Source organism: Numenius arquata, chromosome 10 (assembly GCF_964106895.1).
Source record: "Numenius arquata chromosome 10, bNumArq3.hap1.1, whole genome shotgun sequence".
Classification (NCBI taxonomy): Eukaryota; Metazoa; Chordata; class Aves; order Charadriiformes; family Scolopacidae; genus Numenius; species Numenius arquata.
The window spans coordinates 42,973,069-42,996,637 of record NC_133585.1 but is presented as its reverse complement, the minus strand read 5'-3'; the positions used below and the strand labels follow the sequence as shown (position 1 = coordinate 42,996,637).

General features: G+C 39.4%; 1 protein-coding gene across 1 annotated transcript in view; it reads right to left on the bottom strand.

Moving 5' to 3' along the window:
- The window catches only part of GRXCR1 (glutaredoxin and cysteine rich domain containing 1), a 40,975-nt gene extending 19,249 nt beyond the window's left edge, over positions 1-21,726 (bottom strand). The window contains exons 1-2 of the mRNA XM_074155138.1: positions 21,331-21,726; positions 18,137-18,139 (exon numbers count right to left, since the gene is read on the bottom strand). Coding sequence (XP_074011239.1) covers positions 18,137-18,139; positions 21,331-21,726 — 399 coding nt within the window. The remainder of the gene's footprint in view (positions 1-18,136; positions 18,140-21,330) is intronic.
- Between the last annotated feature and the right edge of the window lie 1,843 nt (positions 21,727-23,569).

Sequence of the window (23,569 nt, the reverse complement as noted above, 5' to 3'; positions counted from 1 at the left end):
CCCTGTTCATCAAGGCTGTAGAAGTCAGCCAGGACGTTTATTATAGTGTTCAAATTAATAGAAAGAAGATCCGTATCTGCCCATGCCTAAGTGGCTTTTATTTATCAAGCTTTGGAAGGTCTATCAATATTTTCTTATAAGTTTATTCGCGCCATTCTGTATATGATAGGAATAAATTAAACCTTTGAAAATCAGAAGCAAGAGATAATCCTGTGAGTAATCCTAACCTAGTCTGCAATTTTCCCAGGAAGAAACAACACTGTGACATAATGCTTGTTGCTCTCTTTCGCTTGATCACTCCTTATTTATCTCTCTTCATACTTACCAATTCAACATCCCCAAGAATCACAGAATCACAGAATCACAGAATCACAGAGGTTGGAAGGGACCTTTTAAGATCATCTAGTCCAACCAATGAAAAAAAAAAAAAAAAAAAAAAAAAAAACCCACACAACACAAAAAAACAAAAACAAAACCACCACACACGCAACCCACACACACACCACCACACCACCCAACACTAATCCATATTCCCAAGCACTATGTCAACTCCTCTCTTGAATACCTCCAGGGATGGTGCCTCAACCACCTCCCTGGGCAGCCCATTCCAATGCCTGACAACCCTTTCAGTAAAGAAATATTTCCTAATATCTAACCTGAACTTCCCCTGGCGTAACTTGAGGCCATTGCCTCTTGTCCTATCATCTGTAACTTGGGAGAAGAGACCGACCCCCGCCTCTCTACAGCCTCCTTTCAGGTACTTGTAGAGAGCAATAAGGTCTCCCCTCAGCCTCCTCTTCCCCAGGCTGAACAGAAAAAGTATCTCTGGGAAGACCCTTGGCAATGTTAGATAGGTTTTTAAGAAAGAAGAAGCGTTTCTTTGCACGAGGACACTGCCCACTGTCTGAAGGGGAAGAAGCAAGAGCTACTGAAAACAGTTTTGTCCTCAGCAGTCTATATGAGAAGTTATCTGAAAAAAGGAGTGTCCAACAATCTCCTCTCATATTGAGCAGTTCTTTGAACTACTCCTGTATTCAGCAGAAGAGACCTGAAGCCAGACAAGTTGCACCTAGACTGTCCTGTCACATCTCTGAAGCTACTTTTGGTAGTCCCGCACATGGGGCGTAGGTTAAGATAGGTAATAGCTGAGCTGTTTACACTAGGTGAGTGCTTCTATCTTCTATATCTTACAGTCCTCATCAAATTAGTAGATCTCATCTTTCTTTTTCTTTCCAAAGGAAATATAGTGACTTAAAGGAAATGGTAGGAAATGGTACCTTATCTGCATAGTGAGCCCAATAATGTATTTTATAGATGATAAAATGTAAGCATTTAGAGGATCAAACCACATCTCAGCAAAGTATTCTCTCTCATATCCCTTTTTTTGGAGCAGGCAGTTGCATCTATTCATGGAGAGTAATGGAAGATATTATTACAACAAGGGGTAATAATGGACAACATACTGTCCTGGAAACAACAGATGTTGTGAAATTGCCAAAATGTGGTTTCCTTTTATCAAATTCCACGCAAAGCCCTCAAACATAATCCTGGTGCATTGTGAAAAAACTTCAAATGATACACCCCTAATCAAATACTGTTTATGTATCTATTACTATAACTGCCTAAAAGCTGTTATGCTGTCCTTAAATGCAGTTAAGAATTCTTTCTCAGATAAACCAGTGATGGTCATAAGAACAAAATCATGGATATCTCTTACTTAATGGACTTTTCTTTTAACCTCATTGTTGCAGAGATCTCTGTGACTCAAATTGCTAGCATCTTCTTCCCCTCTCGTCAGCCTTATAAGGACACCAAGAAAAATACAGTGCTAGGAAGCACAAGACAAATAGCAATAAAGCATCAGAGCCAAACAAATTGTCCCATGGGTAATCTTTTTACAGTTAGCCTGTATGATCTTTGGGCTGCCAATAACTTTCAAACTTGCATCACCAGTATAAATAAAATCTTTATGACGCCATCCATATGAGAAAAATCCGACACATAATTCAGGACAGTGCAGTTTTCTTAACAGGTTTTTTTTGAAACCTGATTTAAGAAAATTTTCATCAGCCAACACAAATACGATGCAAAAGTAATATGCAATTATTTTTTAGGACAGACAGAGTCAGTTCTTTGCCATTTACAGCAGGAAACTTCCAGTGCATTTTTAAGTCACCAGTTAGAAAATATCTAAACCAAGTTTCAGCAAGGCACATGATAACTTTCCATTTCATTTGCAAAGTGTGCTGTGGAATCTCACACCAAAACAGAGAGTTGAAGTCTGATACACTATCTTTCAGCCTTATTATGATCTCACCTTCAAAATATTACTCTGGAGCCAAATGTTTCCTTGATTAAATAGCACCTAAAATCAGAGTTTGGGTGTTGTCCCATTGCTTTACTTTCTTTGAGTATATCAATCATTATAAGCTACAGAAAGCATTATTCTATGATGATTATTTTATATCAGTTAGTTTAGCTAATGATACAGATACATTTGGAGTTTTTTAACCAGTCCAAATCAATAACCAAGATCCAGCCCTGTAAAAGCAAACACGCCGGAGAGAATGCTTCGCCATTCACAAGTTGTGCACCACATGAGGTGAATGAAACTGAAATATTTCCTAGAATACACCGTGTAAAGGGAAAATATTTGTCACTAAGAGGTTGACGGGAAATAAATTTCATAGTGTGAATTTCTAGCTCTTGGCCCACAATTTCTTTAGCACACTTGGATAAAGTTCCATGTGAGTTTCTCTGCTTTCTCATTTTACCAAATGCAGCTTTTGCTTGTCAGGTGAGCAAAGTGGCCTCAAACCACATGGGAAGTGCACTTGGTTTTTCTGATATTGATCTTCATCTTCACTGAGAACTTGATTGCTTCTCAGCTTTCAGTGGCAGGGCCACGGCACAATCCAGTCTTGTACTTTTGTCTGTTAGTTCTATAACTGTAATGTCAGCCCTGAAATGAACTGATCAGGAAAGGGGAGAGTAAAGAAAGTTAAAAGTTGCTCTGGTGCTGCTCATCAAACAACCTGTTCATCTATTACTCTCCTCTTCCCTTACCGATTCATTTGAGAGCAGCAAGACTCCCAATACGAGAGGAAAGGTGCTGGAATTACTCATAAGCACAGTATTTGCAAAATGGCTCTTTCAAGACAATGAACAGCTCTGACCTATAAGACTTCTTTCCAGCAAAACAAACGCAATTTTTTCAGTGGGGAAATGCTGCTGTTTCTGATAAGTAGATTTTACTTTTCATAGCTGTTTTACAGTATGTTTAATATGAAAATGCTTAATATCTAGCTTAACGTATACAGAACAGATGACGCAGACTTCAGTCAGCAGCCGTCCTAACAAGGAATTTTCTTTGGCAATGGGTTATTCCATATTTCCCCTCTGTGCCTACTCTGTGTTGAAAGACTAATTATAGCGTGCTGCAACCTGGCATCCAACCAGGGAAACAATTGTTTCCTGCAGGTACAGTGTTAGTGGGAGAGTTATAAGCTAGTTTTACTAATGTTTGATTATCTGCTATGTTTGATAAATGGTTTTCAGCTGAACAATCTGAGTGGCAATATAAACAATTTCTCTTTGTTTGATGTAACTGCTGGATCAGGAAATTGAAACCTATACTTCTGCAAAATTGTGTTACAGTGTTACAGGAGCTCTCTGATTTGCTTCTCAGGACTTTGACAGCATAAAACAAATGTTAATTAGAAACACTTATTAAATTTTAATACCACATCTTAAGAAGTAGGCTGTGTCAGTCAGATACTGATGAGGAGCCAAATTTTGGAAAATTTAATGGTAAAAACTGCAAAAATTTTGCAAAACTTCAGATTTTCTTGCAGTCAGGATTGAAATTCTGGTGGAAAACTCCACCAGAGTTTGTTCTTCTGGCTAAAAGAAAGTTAGGTAGAAAATTCATCATAGATGTGGCTAAAATACAGGTATTTTTAAGTTGTAATCAAATGAACAAACAAAAAGGTTATTCTTAATGTTGGTCACCAATCGGTAGTGTTGCAGCACAGCATAAAAACAGCTATTTTCTCCCATCCATCTGGCTTTGCCAAACCTTCTGAATTCAAGCCATAATTGAAAACTCATGTTCTGTAGTCCTTTTTTCTTTCTCTTTACTTCAGACAATTGACCAGATTGGAAATTAAGCTTTCCTTTACCTCCAGCAAGCCTGATTGCTCTTCATCTCTCTTCCAGGTCAAAATAATCTCTCAGAACTTTATCACTCAGTTTTCCCCAGGCCTCCAGGAGAGATTTGTACTTCCTCAACACTGCCAGCATGCAGAAACCTTTCTTCTCCTGCCTCTCACTTTCTGCTTTATTTTCCCAAGACAGAGTACTTCACTGCCACACTTGACATTTCTGGCAGCTATTGAAGGACTGATTTAAGTGCAGCCCTTATCTTTTCATAAGATTTATGTAAGGTCAAAATTCCAAGCCTGTGCTGCAGCCAGGCTGCAAGAATGGCTGGGAGCTAGAGATTTCCATGGTGCCAGCTCAGAAGTAGCTGGTGCCTCTTCAGTACCTTTCAGTAGGGCCAAGCATATAATGAAATCAGCCAAAATGGGACAGAAGGCCACCAAAGGACTCACACCACTAAGCAGATAAACCTCCCCAAATCAAACCTAGGAGCATTTGTGGTGAACACAGTTTCTAGGTTTCTGGACATGTCTTACTTGCTGAAAGTGTCATGTATATCTTATCCTAAATGAAGATCATTGCCATGCATTGCACCAGAGCACATATAATGCCACCTTTTCAGATGAGTTCTGTCTCTCTGGTGCAAAGTAGTGCCATAAGCCAGAAAGAAACTGAGTTAAAACCTTCTAAGCTGTGTATTCGTTGCAGTTTATGTTTGAAATGTGATGAATTCAAAGCATCACTTCCCTCTCTGGTAGGTTTGTTGAGGAATTCTGTGAATCTAAGTGAACACATTTACCTAATCATCTTAACAAACGCTGAAAATACAGGGTACTTAAAATCATTGCAGGGCATCTCCACAGCCATCATACCAGTTTTTCAGGCTTCAAACAAGATTCCAATCACAGCTCTTTCATTTCCCTCCAAGATGTCCAATCACAGCTCTTTCATTTCCCTCCAAGATGTCTCTGTGAATCCATATAGCAGGAAGCTTTCTCCAGCGTCCCATGGATAAAATCAGTTTTTCTCCACAAGTTTTTGATTTATCTCCTTTATTCCCTCTACAGTATCAGTGTTCCTATTTTATTCTTCTCCAACCTATCCCACATAGTCACAGTCACAGTCCTTGTGTAACTACCACTTGAGATTTTCTGTAAATGAATTACTTTATCTACATCCGGCCGGTCTCATTTGCCATGATCTTGAATTCTACTAGTTCTTCTGGCTCTTGGTTAGATTCTTCTTTTCAAATATCTTTACAGAATAACTTGGCAAGGATGCTACATAATTTCAGCCTATTAACTTTATGTGGAGAGGTTTCTCCAAAGACACTTCAGTTACTTTCAAGTTACCTTCACCACCTCAGAGAAGGACCTTTGCTTCCCCCAATAATAACCTCTTCTGTTTTGCCATTTACTCCCATCATAGTTTTCTGTCTCACCTCCTGCACTGCTTGATGTAAGCAAAATTCCTTTAAAAACATCAGATACAAAGCATTTCCTAAAGTATTGAGGTATTTGACTATATGTAAATAATTTGCACTGAAATTCACAGGCAGTCCACAGAAAACATGCTAGCTTCAATTCAATATCAGTGGTCAAACTGAAACTTCCCACTTCTGCTAGAAGATTATCTCTGGCAGATATGGCTTGTGGTGTGACAGGCCTGAATACAGTTTTGATGTCTTCAAAAATGTACAACATTTTGTTGTTGCATGTATCTGGAGGTCTTTTCATCTAGGTCTAAATTTTGGCCTGAACTTTCATTGCATATTAGACTAATTTTGGCTCCAGTAGCATGTCTGATCTATGCAAAACTAAGCAGACATAGCTTTTAAATTATCCCAGTGAGGCTTTATGATTGTGTTGTATCAAGGAGAAAGGAAGGGAAAAGAGCTGTTTGCTGTTTGCAGCTGTTTACCTGGAGACAGTTTTCTGAAGACACTGCTCACAGAACAGCAGTATAAGTTTATACAATATGCTTTTGATGTGAGAAAGATATAGTTATTTTTATACGTCTGGAAAATTGAGAAGTCAAACAAAATGTGAAAATAAAAATGATAGATTCACAGTTTATCATTCCTATCAATTTTCTGTGTCTACTCACAGACAACATGAAGTTAGAGAACAGGCAAATTGGAAGGTCACAGTTACTACACCAAAGTATCTTGCAAACAGAAACTAATTAATGTAAGAGAGGAAAAAAAAAGTCTACTGCATGTCACCTAAAGAAATGCTGCCATCAGTAAATTAAAAATGTATGGCTTGAGCTGCATGGCATCTGCCTGCCTAAAGCTATGTCTGTTCATAGTGTGGAAAACCAGAGAACTGAAACAATGGATCACAGATGGGTCATGAAAAGAATGTTAATATTAATTATACAAAGCTAAACAATGTGCAAGCCCTGGCAATCTGAGAATCAGCCTGTATTATTAGAAGAAGATTTGTCCTAGATTACACCATTTAATTTCCTTGATTAACAGCTCTGAGTTACTACTTGGTGATAAAAGTTATGTGTAGGTGTATGGAAAAAAATTATTATTCGACATTTGTTCAGTGTTTATTTTACCTCTATCTCTTTATCACTAGCAACAGGGAGAAACAGACTGAGTAAAATGAGAATTGTACTTCAATAAAATAGAACTTCTTCTCAAGTTTAAAAAACATTGTTCAATTTTTTCATTCATTTTTTCTGGGCCTTTCTCTTTTCTGGTTCTAGTTAAACAAGAAGAAGGGCTAGAAATAAAAGAAAAGAGCATGTAGGTCAAGTTGAAAAAGTTCTGACCAACACTTACCGTTTGGTGACTTGCCCAAAAAGGACTTTTAAACATTAGATATCTAGGCTTGCCGATATTTGGTTGTATATATGAAACACTTGAATAAACGACTAGTTATTTTTTCTTGTATAGTTGCTTTTCTTACTGTCAGTTCACATTTTAAGGTACTTTGGGGCTTGCTTTTTAATAATATGAGTAGGCTTTTCAGATACGTTTAATTGCCTTGAGCAGGAATGTTTTGTCCTGCTACTTGCTCAGACTTTGGTGGTAGTTCTACTGTTTACTTATGTACCATTTCCCATGATGCCACCCTGAATTATTAAAATAAAAAACCAATAGATTTGTCTTAAATAGCACTGTTAGTTGTTTGGCCCAAATCCTATTTCCTCTTGTCATAAGCAGCTTTTTATTTTTATTTTTAATTTATTTTTATTTATCACACTGTTCAAGATGTTTGAATCTTGAGTTGCCTCTCCAGGGGATCATTGGGCAGCTTGTGTCTTATTTGAGAATATTCTGTAAGGAAGGATGGCTTTAGCCAGAAGTGAACTAGAGCAGGACTTGCTGAGGGTTGACAGATAAAGATGAAGGTGTTTGATGTCACAGATCATGTGGAAAAGTTAGCAAACAGCGTGGCTCCAAATGAGTCCTCGTTTGAGCACACTGGCCCCATCTGTCTGTAATCACGCTGCTTCACTCAATAGAACATCTCATACTGCAGAGAAACAGAGTTGTGTTGATCAGCAGCAAATGGCTGTCATGAAAATTACTATGTCTGCTCTGGCCCCTTTCTTTTTAACTTGGCAGCAGCTTTGGAAAATCCTGTTGACCGTTCTCTGGCAGGCAGATAAAGCTTTTTTTAAAAAAAATAAAAATGTTGCCATCCCTTCCCTCTTTCTCTTTTCTCCTCTCTTTCACCAGTACCTTACTCATCCTTTCAAAAATATTCCTTGTGGATCCTTAAAATGCTAGAGACACTGATAGATGTTAATAACATAATAATAATTAATACATAGATACTCAGATCTCTGACTCAGTCATTTTGCATTTAAACATAACCAGGTGCAGTTTGCTCATGCAGTGATCCCCTTTATAGTTCCCAAATGTCAATTACAGTTTGGTTAATTTAAAGGCATTAGTGGTCTATGAAAATGAACTCGTCTGTTAAGCTTCTTACAAAATATGATTCATCATATTTCTGACTGGAGAATAAAATGGTTAGCTGGTGAGATCCTGCTCGTGATATTACATGGCTCTTCCTTCTTTGCCAGGCTATGCTTTGTGTAGTGAATAGATCTGTTTTCCTAAGACTTACCTTAATATACAAGAATATCATAGGGAACAGCACAATCCATAACATCTTTCTTATTTGCACCAGTGCTGCTACTGGTGATTTTCCTACTGTTAAAGACAATCAGCAAGTAAAAGTTGGTATTCAGGAAAGCTCTTATCAGTTAGACTTAGCTCAGTTGAAAATTTACTGCATTTTCATTGGCAGGTGGTTCAGCCTTTCATCATGGATTAATTACACCCTGGGGTCAGTCTGTCTTATACAACAGAACTACTTCTGCTCTTTCAGAAAACAACTGAAGAACATAATAGCATAAATGGAATAAGGTGCCAGTCTGAACAGGAGTCAGTAGCAGAGAAAATTTAAAATTATGATCCATTCTTCACAGTTTACCTTCCTAAGCAATAAAACCAGAAGAAAGAGTTAAAGGATGTATGGTTTTGATTTGGGATACACCATGAAATTTTCATGTTTGGCAGATAACAAGCTTTCCATCAAAATTTATTTTATTCTTTACTGTATTCCTGTGAATGGAAGCTGTAATCAGATGCACTGAGATCTTGAAACTCCCAACGAGTGTTGAGCACAACTGGGAAACCAGCACTCTCCCAGTATGCTTAGTTTTCATTTCCAAACCTCTGGCAAATTATTTATTTTTTCTTTTCTGCTGCCCCAGAAAATTCTACTAGAAAATGTTACTCATCTGGGATGAGATAAAAACAGGCTTCTGTAAAAGCTTTAGGTTGTCATTTGTACTGCACAGTTAAGGAAAACTCCAGCCTTTTTTTTGGTGGACAGGGAGCATTGTCTCACATGGAGTGACAAAGAACTCTGCAACCGGTAATGAATTTTGCACAAGTCTTTGACGGAGGCAAGGAACAAAGTTGATCTATGCTTAGCGCAACAAAGTGCTGATGAAGTGCTGATTCAGTCCTTACTCCTCAATGAGAGGGAGCCTTACCACTCAATATACGGAAGTGATGAAAAGGTTCTCTTGATGTTATAGCACCACTTTGTTCTGTATTAGCGCTGAGTGATGAAGGACGTTGTTTCCCTGCTATATTACTTAACCCAGTTGGAACTACGGGATCAGCTACCTCATTACTTAATAATACCTAGAACTTTCGTACCTTCATCTTCAAATCCTGAGTAGTTAATTACTAGTTATGCACTCAGTCTCCACTTCTTCAGATTAAAGATCCATCTGCATTTCACACATATTCACTCCTTTTCTCGAGATTTTTATGCAGACATAGAGGATACAACTCCTAGACAGCACACATAAAGCAGCTCTGCCCTAGAATAGCCTATACCATGCCTGCTAGCCTTGATGTACAAAAGGGGACAGATGACTCATCCACCACTTCTGTGTGAGCAAAATAGCATCCATCTCCATGGAACAGAGTTATAGACTCTGTTGCTGAAAAAATCTAAGGTGTAAGCTTTTTTTGGCTTTTTTAACCAAATAGGTAAAATGCCTGAAAATCAGAATGTAGGAGGTTGTATGCTTTATATTAGCTACTAAGCCTGTTAGTCAAAATAGATGCCAAGGTAATTATTCCATATACAACACATCTGCGGTTGGAGTAATTTCTTAGAAAGGTCAATGTGAGCAGCTTTGTGCTCTGGTCTGATTCAGGATTTGTTCCAGAGATGTGTATTTTTAAAATAAAGCAGAAATTTTTATTTTTATAATCAGACTTTTCATATAATAACATTCTTATAATAGGGCTAGAATCTATATCATGTCATAAAGTTAAACATATTCTAAGGATTATGACTGCAAATACAGATGCTAAGATGATTAAATCGGTTATCTGCTTTTCTTTTGGAGCAACATTTCAGTGGCTCCTTTGCATAGAAACCATTAAATCTCCTGAAGCAAAAAACAATTCAGTAACAACATTTATTCTAATATCATATCATGTCTACAAAAAATGCTGAAACTCCATACTGATTAAATTTCAGCCAGTTGCATAACCTTCTGCCAAAATGAGAATCGAGACAGCATGAAAGACAGGTCAGAAAGTTCACTAGACGTCTCTCCTTTTTTGACAACTCTTGCCCTTATCTGTTGTGACTTCAAAAGAGAATTGGTAGAGCAGCTGAGGATAAAACTACCTGGTTGAAGGAGCTACATGGCTCAAGGCTATTCCCCGTCACATGAGGATCCATGAGAACTTCACTGACCAAGCAGATAAATAGGTTTTCAAAAGGCCTGACCACTCAACAGATACAAAAAACAGAGCTGCCATGGCAAAACTTTGCAGACAGATTTAAATGAACAGAATAAATTTCCTTAACAAGCCATTTAGAAACTGCTGTCTCTTTTAAACCTTCATGACAGCTTAAGTTTGGACATGGAGGGACTGCATAGATGGTTATATTTTTGCATCATGGCAGGATTTGGAAGAACAATTAGATTTACCCAGTGCATGTTTGAGAATCTGGTTGAAATCATCAGCCAACACCTGGAAAGGAAAGTTCTCAAGATGCAGATTAAGACCTGTGATAGGTGGAGGGAAATCCAGCAATAATGCTTAAAGGTCTCATTTTTCGCTGTGTCTATCAGTCTGTCTCTTATGACATTCTCCACTTGAACAGCAATCACATGCTTCACAATTGCCTGTGGGGCTTGGAGGGAGAGTCCTTTGCTTTTGGATGTACTAAACCAAGAGCAAGAGATGAGCAGCTGGGCAGGAAAAGATCACATTTTCTTTAAAAAGCTGTAACTTCAGCTGCAGGTTTAGAAACCGGCTACTTTCTGTCTTACAGAAGTTGCATGGGCAAAGAGATTTTTCTTAAATGATAGTCTATGACTGCTGTCAGTTATTACTATTTTTGAAACTTCCCAGGTAATCAGCAATGTTCCAAACAAGGCTACAAGCAGTAAAGAAAATTTTCTTTGCCTTTGCACTGGCACTGGTTGATTTGTCAATGCAGGATATAACGTTGCATGTCGTTATAAACTTATGCAAATATTGGCCAGTAAGTTTTCCCGTTATGTCCTGGGAGTAAAGGACCAGTCTGTATATGGTATTTCTGTGGTATAGAAGACATACTCCTCTGACATTATTGATGGATTATGTCTCTAGATATAGTTCCAAAGCAAAATTGTACTGAGGTTGTTAAAATGCTTCCCACCATTCACACTAGCAATGAATGATGGTTTTTCTGTCTTCTTTCTTGCCATGTGTGAAATGAGTCTCTACCTCACTGACTGCAGCTGCTCGCCTGCGACCATTTCTGCTGTTTTGCATGATGGAGGCTGTAAAGAGTTGTGCTGTGGCAGCCTCTCCACAACATAACTACTGTGTCAAGAAAAACAACAAGATTGCCTGCTTGGATGGGAAGCTATGCTTTTCCGACTCCTTTTCAAAATCAACAGGCTGGGGATGCTGTCCTAGCTGCTGTTTATCAGGCAAGTTTTGGAAAAATTCGGTGAGATTAGAGTTTCATGCTTTGTACTACCTAGTACTGGGTGTTGCAGCAATGAGGAAGGTTTTCATGCATGAAAGTCATATCCTTTTCTCTCTGGCTGCAAATTCCCATCTGAGGCATATTTTATTGCCCTTAAGCTACAAACTCATGATGCTGCTGAACGTTACAGTCACAGGTTAAAGCAGTATCTCTTTGACCGTTTCTTTCTTTCAAGCTGTTAATCATGTCCCCTGCGTTGGTGTAGTGTGTAACAAACTGTCAGCACTAGCAGACAAATGTCAGAACAGGCTGCTGATAGGCTGGAGCCGTCTAGCAAGCATCATCTGCAAATAAAGCATGACTTCATTTCTTCTCCCTTAGGGAAGGAAATAGTCCTCAATGACACCTATACACCAATTAACTTGGCGGCAGGTGACTCCTGAAACGTGGGTTTGGTCCACTGCTAAAATGCAGTTTTTCTGGGTCATTGTAACACAATACCTGTATGGCATGTGTACATTTATATTTGTCTAGCTTTTATTTACAAATACTAATGCAAGTATTCATAAATCCTAGCTCAGAACTGAAACAGTTCTGAGCTTTGTAAACTAAATGGAATTGTAATGTAATTAATTTGTTAGAAAGTATTTTTGCTAATGCCTTTTATGGCATGAAATCAAAAGCATTAGTACATCCCTGGAAAATCATACCACTAGGGTAAAGATAATTCCTCAATCTTTTGAACTTTTTTTTTTTTTTTTTGAAAGGAACTGTGTCTTACCCTCATTATTACCATATTTTTGCAATTGCACAACTGCACAGCTGTTGTGAAAAATTAGCCCAGCATAGCTAAATATTTGCTTCCTTTTTTGTAAATATAACAAAAGCACACTTCACCCAGGACAGGTGCAATGAGGACCCTCATATATTTGGTTGCAAAGTAATTTATTTGTGCACAAAAATTAGAGGTCGATGACCAATAATTATGCTAGTAATTAAGCATGTAGGACGGTTCATATTTGTAGGCAATTTATTTCAGCTTTATGTGTTCCAAAGACTTTGTGTATGCTGTGTCAAAGGCACGCAGATATTCAAGGGCAAGAAGACACAGCAAATTCTCTAGCCAGCAGCCTCTTGCACCATGTTAAAGAAAGGGGAAAAGCCCCAAGTTTTCTTTATGGTCCTAGTTTTAAGAATATTTCAAAAGATATTTTCTCACAGTTGCCCTGCTGAGTTACTAAGTTGAGCTCCAGAGCTTGAAAAAAAAATGAAGGGTTATTGCTACTAATTAATGATTAAGACTAATCAGTTCATCTTTTTCATCTTTCTTGTAAGACACCAATTTAGAAAAAAAGATCTACTGTTAACATAAGTAGAAAAAATTCTGCACTGACATCCTAAGAATTTTTTCAATAGGGTGTTTACATAACATTACTTTTTTCCAAGTTGGTTTAAAACAAGATGAAGCATTTTTCATGTAAATTCAAAGGTCAAGGACCTTATTGAGCAATTCCACAGAGGAACATTTGTAAGAGTCCCAGACCAGTACATGGACTCAGACCCAGCGTTCATCTAGTATTCCAGGTCATCTACTAGACAGGTAATTAAAAGTAAGAGGATGGCAAGCATATATGGTATTTCCTCCTCATACTCTCACATTTTATATCTGTTTTCAGCTCAGACAATTTCCTGAGGCCAATATGATTTAGGAATTCCACTTTGTAAAACCAGGAGGCGTCTTTTTCCTTTTGGCGTTCACATTGATTCCCTGAGAACAAGTACACTGGTTCTTTCTTTCAAAAAGAAAACAAATGTATTTTTACATTTAAAGAGAAAGCACGAAACAAGGTGGCAGAACGTGGTTATTTGCTATCTCTCATGTCTTGGCTACCTCGATTGAGTCTCCTCTCTACCTCTTGTCCCTCACAAGCAAGTCACAGGCTACAAGCTTTTCTAGGATAACTCCATGGTGAAGAAATGCCATCACTGTAATGCTTAAGAGCAAGAAAGAAAGAAGTGGAAGTCAAGCACGATGCTGAAGCCTAGTATTTGGGATGGCAAGTTGAGACTCAGCAAGCCTGTGTTCCACTCCTGCTCCAGCAACTTATTCATGCTGTCTTGTGACTGTCTAATTCAAAGTACAACTCCCACCGCTGCCTCCTGCAGACACGATTTGTAACAAAGCAGCATCTGCTTATGTGCAGTTTGTGTAGGATCTGATCCAATAGGCATGCTCAGAGGACACCTACTGCATCAAATCCTGCAGGTGAGACAGGCAAAGGAACGCCTATTTTGTGGTTCCCACAGGACATGAGTAGGAGGTAACTGTCATGTCCTGTCAATACTGAGATGCTGAGGCACATGGCCAAGGCAGATCATTAGTCAAATTTTCATTAATGAAAGGCTTTTGCTGCCTTTGAGACAAAGTGGCACCAAAGAGAGGTGTGGAGGATCACAGCTTTGGAGCTTGGTGTCTTAAGTTCTTCTTCAGAAATCTACAGGTTTTTTGAATCTGTACCTAAAGTCTTGATTCACTCCAGTATTACATATTCTGTATATACATATTTGCTGCAGTATAAGCACAGCTTCTTTGCTATGCCCTTTGTCATGCAAAAGATAAGGCCAGGGGATGAGGCTTATTAATAAATCACTATGTATGGGAAAGTAGCCATATGATGTGGACTTCACAGAGGGAACTATTTAATTCTGTCCTCCCTCACAGCCCAGGGCAGCAGCTCTGCTTTTTCCTCCAAGCTTCACAATCTGCTTGGACCCCAGGAACTTATACCCCAGCTGAGGTAAGCCTATTCAGCTCCAGTCAGTTCTTAGAAGTTGTCTTCTATCAACAGAAGAGAGAAGGTGCTAATAAAGTGCAAAATTATCTTTTCCTCACTGCTGCTTCCATTTTGCACCTACCAGAGCTTGGTTATCCTTGAGACTGCAGTGTGTTTCACAGACCCTTGCTGGAAAGTGTGTCAGTTCAGTCTCTGGCTCAGGGAAGGCTGGTGTGCACCGATTACCCTGACAGTGTTCAAAACTGCACCATTCATGCCACTAATGCCTGGCAACACAATGCTTAAAAACTTTCTCAGCTGTCTTGCATTTTATGTAGTCATTTCTACCTAAGATAAACAGATAAAAATATTGCAGCCGGTGGGGAAATATTAATTCAGTGTCATAACAGTTTTCACTCACCTGCAGATGTAGGTGTGATTCAGGAAGCCAAGTATCTGCTTATTATGTCCTCTGAAGCAGAAACATACGTAAACACAGAACAGAAATGTTTATTGTCCCAGGGTTTGCCTCTGCTTAGCCTCATACAGTGCACATGAGTGTCTCAAGAACAGTGTCCTCATTTATGGATCCTTTGCAAGGATCAAGACACATCAGAGCAAGGATAATTTTGAGGCCATGTGGTGCTCTGGAAGGTTGAACAGATGTCCCGTACATGCTGGTCAGACAGATAAAAGTCTAGCAATTTTTTTTTATTCAGTTGTTGGTTCAATCTTGAAGAAATGACAAATGTAACCATGGTTTTGTTGCTAAGCTTCCCAATGCTGAGTGTATTGAAAAGTCGAGACACCCCTTACCTAAATTTTTAAAAAATGAGACAGCTAAGTCTTTTTGAACTCAAAGCTATATATCACTTTCAGACGTTTAGATAGTTTAAAGTCTGTTTACTGATCATTTCAAGTCTATGTCAAATATGTATTTCAAGTCCAATAGCAGCAAACCCTAAAATATAATGAACAGTCTAATTATAGACTTGCCTGAGCTCAGTGCTTTACAGATGATTTATATGAGAACATGAGAACAACAAATACCAATATCCTAAGTAATGACCAACCCCAGGCTCCAGTCAAAAGCGTACAGACCTAATCATCTTCCTTTTTGAATCAGTGTGGCTATTCAGGCACCAGCTCTGGAAACTACCTGTTTTAACTGTCACTTAATCAGCTGAATCACTGTCCTGTGCACTGTGGTCACAGATCAAAGCACTTAGGAAGGTACAAAGGAAGCAGTGAAGTAACACTGTGCCCATTTCAGTGGTGATCCAGTTGTCCTTCTAATGCTGAATTTTCTGTAACAAACAGAAACCTACTTTTCATAATCACTTGATCCTCTCTGTCATTACAATTTTTCCTATTCTTCAGTGGATTTCAGTGCAACACTGTTTAATAAGTAGTTTTCCACACTTGCTAACACTAGGAACATAAACTGGAACTTTATACATCAAAGGAGGTACCTACCGCTCACTGGGATTTGCCTCCATCCATGTAAGTGGCATTACTACAGCAAATGCTATGGCTTAAGGATATCAGCAGGTTTCCTGACATTGCTACTAGTAGGTACAAGCAATCCAGTATGTCTTTTCCTTTTGCAAGCTATGCCCATTTGGGAGTCACAGGGCAGTGTTTATGGATGAGATTAGGAAAGGAAAGCTCAGGAGACCTTCCACAATCTTAGCCTAGTCCTAGCAGAGGTCTTTGAGTTTAAAGAGTCCAATAATGCTGGAGTGTCAGCACTGATCATCTGCCAAATAAGTGAAGAGGACAACATTGTGACTCCTGCAGTGAAAGTGCAGACCTTTCTCTCTTTTTCTTCTCCCCAGAATTCTAGGGATGATAATGATATATGCCTCAGGGTCTGAAGTGGTATACAACGTGCCACTCACCCTAAAACCTTTGCTTGTACTATTGCACCAGAAACTTTCCTTAACAGCACTTTTCAGCATCTGCCTCCTTTGGAAGACAGTTGTTTTTGCTGTTGTCTTCCATTTTATTTTTGCTATTGTATTAGCTAGCCCTTCTGGTTTGTAAGCTCTGCTTGTCCTGCTGTGTATTCACTTTTCCAGGTCACCTAAAAGTAAAGAAAGATGAAAGTGAACCTAACCACCCCAGAAGCACTCCTTCTCTTAACAAACTTCTGCCTGATTCTTAACTCTTTCCCATCTCTCTAACCATTAATAAGTAATTCTTTATCGGGCTGAATATTGACTTGCACTTTGCAACCTTAAAAGTTAGCTCTGCCTGAGACACCGTACTGGAAAATATCTTAAAGACCAAGAGCATTGTGTCTGACTCTTCACCCATATCCCTTCTGACGGAATGTTCACAAAGGCATTAATCAGGTTTGCTAGCCAGGCCTGCCCTTTCGTAACAGACGTCAGCGGGCCCTGCCTGAGAACGAGCTCTGTAGCTAATTTAGCGGAAGGTGACCTTTCAGAGCAGGCCTGAAGCCTAGTGGAGCATGTAAGAGTGGAAATGGAGGAAAGGACTCACGTTAAAACAGTGGAAATAGGGGGAGAACCTTTGGCTGAGCTCCATTATGTCGCATGTTGGGATGGAAACCCAGTCTGGCATGAAATGATCATTGCGCTACTTAGTAATGTAGTAATGACACTTAGTAATGACAACCCAAGGATTTTTTGCTCCGTGTCACCTGGAAGCCATCATAGGGATGGCCTAGTCATAAAAATTGGTCATGAAGGGAATTACATTTATTTTAAGGAAACATGAATCATTTCTCTACTACTGTCTATGGGAAAATACAGGAAATATTCATACCCGTTCACATTTTAACATTATTCTAAGGATTAGAAATCAAAAATTTTAGTAATGTACTGAAATAAGACCACAATTATTTGGATATGCAGAGAAGGGGTTTATGTTCCTGATGCAATTAGCAGGTCACATCCCCAGCTCCAGAGGTGCCAGTACCATCAGTTTTATTGTTTCAGCAGGAGATAATTTCATTTATTCTGAGGAGGTCCGCAAACAGGGAGACTGGGAGCTCCGGATCCTTTCTGTCATTCAGGCTTTTGAGTAGTGCACATTTATCAGGACTGTTTGACCACTGTACTGCCCGCCCTACAGGAGGTCAGCCCTCTGGTACCACGTGGAGGCCGGGTAGACATGTGTGACCATCCCTGCCCCCCCACCGATGGCCACCGACTGGCCTCCCGCCTTCCCTGGCGGGATGTGGTTGCTATGTCAACGCTTTCCCTGTGGCATCCGCCCCTGGGAGGGAAAGGATGGAGGGGTTGTCATGGAAACCATGCTCCCCTGAAGCATCGATAGAGCTGGTCTCTTCTCCATCATCCTGCCCCCAAAATGTCCTGCCATGAAGCTCTGTCCCACCCCATCCACACAGCTGTGCCAGCCCCAGCTCTCATCAGGCTCGCAGAAGCCTCACCAGCCACGCAGGGCCGACCTGATAGGAGACCTTTTTACTGTCACAGCGCTGCAGCTCGCATCTGGGGACACAGACAGTCATCAGACAGACTAATGCGAGGGACCTGGTTTCTCTTCTCAAGGAAGGGTGGAAATGGGAAGTCGCTGGTTGTGCTGGTGATGGAATTGCTTGTGCATGATTGTGGGAAGATGTAGCATGGGATACATATCTACTCAGCAGTAAATATACATTCTCAGGCCAGACTTCTATCATACAACAACCACAACCAAAACCACCTTTTCCTCTGGAAATACTTGCTGTATTAAATTACTCTATTCATATTCCCAAAAACTCCTGAAGGTGTGAGATTTTTCCGATGAGTCCGTTACGGGAAGGAACTGTCTGAACCAATTCGCTAGAAAGGCTGTAGTTAGAAAACGTGGAAAAAATATTCAAAATCCAAAATATTCCATGGAACATTAAAATACATAGAATTGCTTTTAGCACAGGTATCTCAAAGAAAACATCAAAGGTCTTGACTGCACAACTTAATAAAGCCCAGTTAATGAATCCCTGCTTATCCCTAGAGTACCTGAGGAAAGTGATTTGTTTTAAAGGATCTGTCCTCTACCACAGGGACCATCTGGGGATTTGGGGTCATAGGACAGCAGAGGAGTTTGCAGATATCGTCTGAAGAATCAGAATACTGACACTGCTCAGGATTTAGGATTGTCGAGAGTTCATGCTCATATTCTGAGATTACAAATGCCTGCTTTGACACTGACTCTGAGAAATGTATCATGAGGTCATCTACTGCTGAATCATCAAAGGGGCTCTCCTCGGGGATAAGGGACTTCGTATACATCTCAACTGTTGTTACACATCTGCTGTTGCTTAGCTAAAAGAAGCGAAACATGTAACTGCAGATGACCTCATATGGAATCATAAAATCATTTAGGTTGGAAAAGAAAATTAAGATCATCGAATCCAACCATTAGCCCAACACTGCCAAGTCCACCACTAAATCACATCACTAAGTGTCACATCTAAACATCTTTTAAATACCTCCAGGGATGGTGACTCAACCACTAATCAAGGAGGAAATTACAAAAATGCCCAGATAAGGATTTTGAGTTATATCTTCTAACAGAAACGTATTTCTATCTTATCACACCTTTAAATGCAGAACTCCTGTTTTTTCTCTAAGTGGTATTACTGTGCAATTAATTGTCTGGAACATACTTACAGAAAACTAGAAATCGTCCTCTAATCTTACCCTAAAGGTCATTACTTCATTTGTAATTGGACATATTTTGATCATATTTCACATGGGGATCAAGCAGTTACCACTCATTCTCAAAGCCAACCTTTGTGCTTTACTCTCCTCTGTGTTCATCACGTGGCACAGAAAATTGCCTCACAGTATAACATAAAGGATATGCAAACTGTCATTCTTCTTCACTAGACTTCAAACTTTATCTCTGGGGAAACAGGAACTCGTTTGTGTAGAAACATCAAATTATGATGTTCTCTGTATTATTGAATATAGTTTATGATCCAGTAGATGCTTAAAGTAAGAATATACAGTTATTTGTGGAAATCAGTCATCTAGACCTGCCTAAGCAGAAACTTCTCAGTTTCCCATATATTTTCTTCATCCGTTTTCAAAACCTGCCTATTATTTTGGCCTTTACAATGCCTGTAGCAGAGTACTTAAATTAAATTATGTGCTGTATAAAAACTTTTAAGTTTGTTTTCATCTGATAATTTAATTTTTCTACTTTCTTCTGCTGTAAAATACATGTTCCTTATCTTAATTATTTTACAGGTTTTAATTATGTATTTCTGTGGTAGACTTGACTACATATCATTTTCTGAAGTTATCAGATGGATATGCCTCCTTTCAAGCCTTCTTTTCTTCTGGCAAAACACTTCATGGAAATAGTGTTTGTCCTAGCTGTAACTCTTCTAGGAATAAAAGAAACTTCATTTCAATCAACATACATTGATTTCAGTCCATGAACCTTTCCTGAAGAACTTCCAGCCTAAAACTGGAGATAGAAACAGCAAGGTGACAGGGCCACTAACTAAGGGTCCATTTATTTAGGTGATTCAAATTTTTTAGCTTGGTGTCACTGATGCAGCGGAAGGAATGTTTTAGGAGGGAATGAGGCTAGAGAGGTGAAATGGTGTTCTCCATGTAGCGAAACAACATGAAGCAGTATTTGGAATAAAGGTTGGAGAAGAATTCAGACATGCCCCAGTTAACACTTCGTAACTCATATCTACTCAGAAAAATTGAGTCTGTTACAAATTTTATCAGAGTAGGGAATTCAAGGACAAACTCTTCAGTGAGTGGCTTGAAAGCAAGAAAGCTACTTGAGTGCTATGTGATGTAAAGAACCAAAATGAACAGACAATTAATCTTTGAAATATCCATCCTCCAGAGGAACATTGATACTGACAAAAAGACTGTTATAATTTAGGTACAACATAGAGGAAAAATTCATATTCAGAAGCAAGAGAATGTTAATCTATAGCCATTTCTAAACATATTATGAAATGACTTAGCTTCAAAGTAAGAAAGAACTGCTAGATTTTATTTCAACAGGTGCTACTAATATCAAATTCCCCACACTAAAACTCCACGAATGCTTTAAAACAATGCTCTGAAGCCAATTATAAGTTAATTTAAGTGACCATTATGATTCTGGATTATAACAACCTTTAGAAAGAGTTTGTTGCATACATGTTGCTCTTTTGTTTGAATATTAATGATTCAAAGACTTGAATAGCTTATATGGATAAATCATATATACATGAACTAAATATTTTAGAAATTTTGTCTTGTTTTTTCTGAGGCCCATATTTCTCTGCTTAAGATGTCAGTGTGGCATATACTGTTTCAAATACAGATGTTCTGCTCCTTCTACAATATAAATGGAAAACAGACATTAATAAAAGAGACCTCTGACTAAGATTTCATTCCCCTGAAATTTTCATGTGGGAAAACCACCATTGCTGCCATCCTACATCTAATTTGATCTACTTTGCAGATTAAACACAGTGGAATTTGCAAGTATACATATTTACATGCAGAGGACAGTAGATAACATCGTAAGCTCATTAGAACTAATATAAGTGGAAACATGACACATCCCTGTACAGTGGATCTGTACAGATCTCCAACAAAGCCCCAGTTAATTCCTCTGTTACATTTCTTTCCTGGTCCATACATGGATAGCACAACATACTCATCCCTGGTCAGCAAATTTTAGGTCAGTTTTGAAAGAAAAAATTCCAAATTTAATTTGAAGTGGGGAGCTGGAGTATACCAGAAACAGCAATGAGCCCCTCCTGTGCAACAGCGGTAAGCAGACAGCAAAGGGAATGAGGCAGAATATTGAGAAATCATAAATGAGATATGTTTAGACAATGGGAAAGAAGAATGTGGGGAGTTAAAAGGGACCGGCACGGGGCTTAGAGCCAGCAGGAGCACATCACCTACCTGAAATACTTTTGCCAAATTGTCAAAGAGGGCTTGACCAGCGCTGACTTTATGCTTGACTCCCCTGACTGTGCCGTTTTTGCTGAGGATGTTGACTCGCTTTGTACCAAACCCCTTCTCTTTAGTGGCTCTGACTAAAATGAGCAAGTCATCCTGCTCGTTCTCGTTTTCGTCGCACTCGGACCCTACGTGCCCATTCTGCTGCCCATCCACTTCACTCAGCCGGCTGGTCTGGTCGGTCTCCGAGCTACTGGTGTACTCAGAGTCCAGAGAGTCAGCAGCCTCCCCGTCGGCGTAGACCTCCTTCAGCACCCTCCCGCTGTGCGAGGACGCGACGCGGAATCGGACCTTCCTCGACAGCCTCTCGCTCTCTGCCTTCATCTCACTTTTAAACATCGCCTCTTCCATTGACATAAGCAGTTTGCATTGTTCCAACGTGGTGGCCATGGCATTTGCCAGTTTGTCACACTTAACAACAATATCAGCGCTGTTTTCTGTTGACAGGGGTTCTCATATTAAACTAAAGAGGGTTCCCAAGAAGCTACACTGCCGTTCTGCAGTTAATAATGGATGCGTTTGTGCTATGGGTACCTTTAAACTAAAACCTGTAAAACGATCTCGTCAATTAAATATTAAAAAGCCAGTGTGTACTTTTTAGCACCGAGGAAGAAAGCAAGAAAGGGAGAAATTATATTCCTTGATTAAAATAAAAATCGAAGCCCACGCATGATAAACCAAATAATGGAAATTACATGACTTTATATGAATGCAGTTTTTGTTTGCTGAGAAAGGCAAAGAGGAAGAATTTTTCACAAGATCTGCAGAGTCAAAACTGTTTATATACATTATGCCTGAGCGGAAAATGGCAAAATTCAGCACTGGAGTCAATGATGGGCACGTTTATTCCACCAAAACCCTTAATTCCCCTACCAGTCAGACCCCATTCACCAAAGTTTACTTTTTATATAAGCTTACAGAGATTCAGCGGGGAGCTCTGACTTGGTGTTTTGTGATGCTGGCCTTTTCACTGACTGGCAGAGCAGTGGAGAAGCAATTAGTCACAATTTGTTGCACAGAGTAACACAGTGTTATTAAATAAGACTGAGCTGCAGCTTGTACCGCACAGTAACCACTGCCTCTGTTTGGTTTTGTCAATTCTTCAAGGGACTGGGCCAAGGGAATCTGAACAAAGGAATAGGAGAAAGCTAATTAATTGGGGCAACAAGGATCAAACAAAGAAAAGTAGGGTAATGTGGATTTAACTACAGGGGAAGCAAATTCCCCTATCCCAACAAATCACAAACAGTTGGTGCAGTGTTAGGCACCCGGCTCTAGATGTAAAAATCTACAAAAATTTGTAGATCTAGATGTAAAAATCTAAAAAAACCCACACTTGAGATTTCTGGCTACATCTACTCAATACCATGTAGTAGTAGTGCCTTAGACCCCCAGTCTGGTTCTGAGTTTGCATGATGATCCTTACTTACAGTGCTATTTCTGCATTTTCTACATATAAAGTAAAGGGCAAGGCATTCCTTAAAGAACTCCATCCCTATCCTGGCAAACATTCCCTACACAGTCTCCATGGCACCATTTTCTCTCTAGGTTCATGAATATTGAATTGCTTCCTGAAGCCTGTGACCCCCCCGACAGGTGTAGGCATGAAATGAGTCCCTCGATGCTCAGCCAACCCAGAATTGTAATGCCTGTGGTCATGAGCAGCTGCAGAGCTTCAGGCATCTGAGGAGGCTTTCTGGCCAAGATTTTGGAAATGCAGGCTCAAATCTTTCAGCAATTAGGTGGGGGTTAGTGTGAATTTCTTTTGAACAAAAGGCAAAAAAAACTGGTCTTCAGCCCAAGTGAAATCACATTTTTGGTGACTATAAAATTACTTATTTTCCATCTACAAAACAGAAACACAAACAATTAGTGGCATTTCATAGCATTCATGGTTGCCACACTTCTTTCTAAAATGAGGTGATTCACTGTATTATAGAATCATAGAATCATAGAATGGTTTGGGTTGGAAGGGACCTTAAAGATCATCTAGTTCCAACCCCCCTGCCATGGTCAGGGACACCTGTTTGGCCCTAATGTTCTGCCATTGATTAATTCAAGGCCAGGGGGTCCAGCAAGCATAAAATTGAAACGCACAGAGAAAAAAGTTGTCACTATGGAGATTTCTCCTGAATGGAGAAGCATCCTGTGAAACACCTGGAAAGAAGATATTATCTCTATT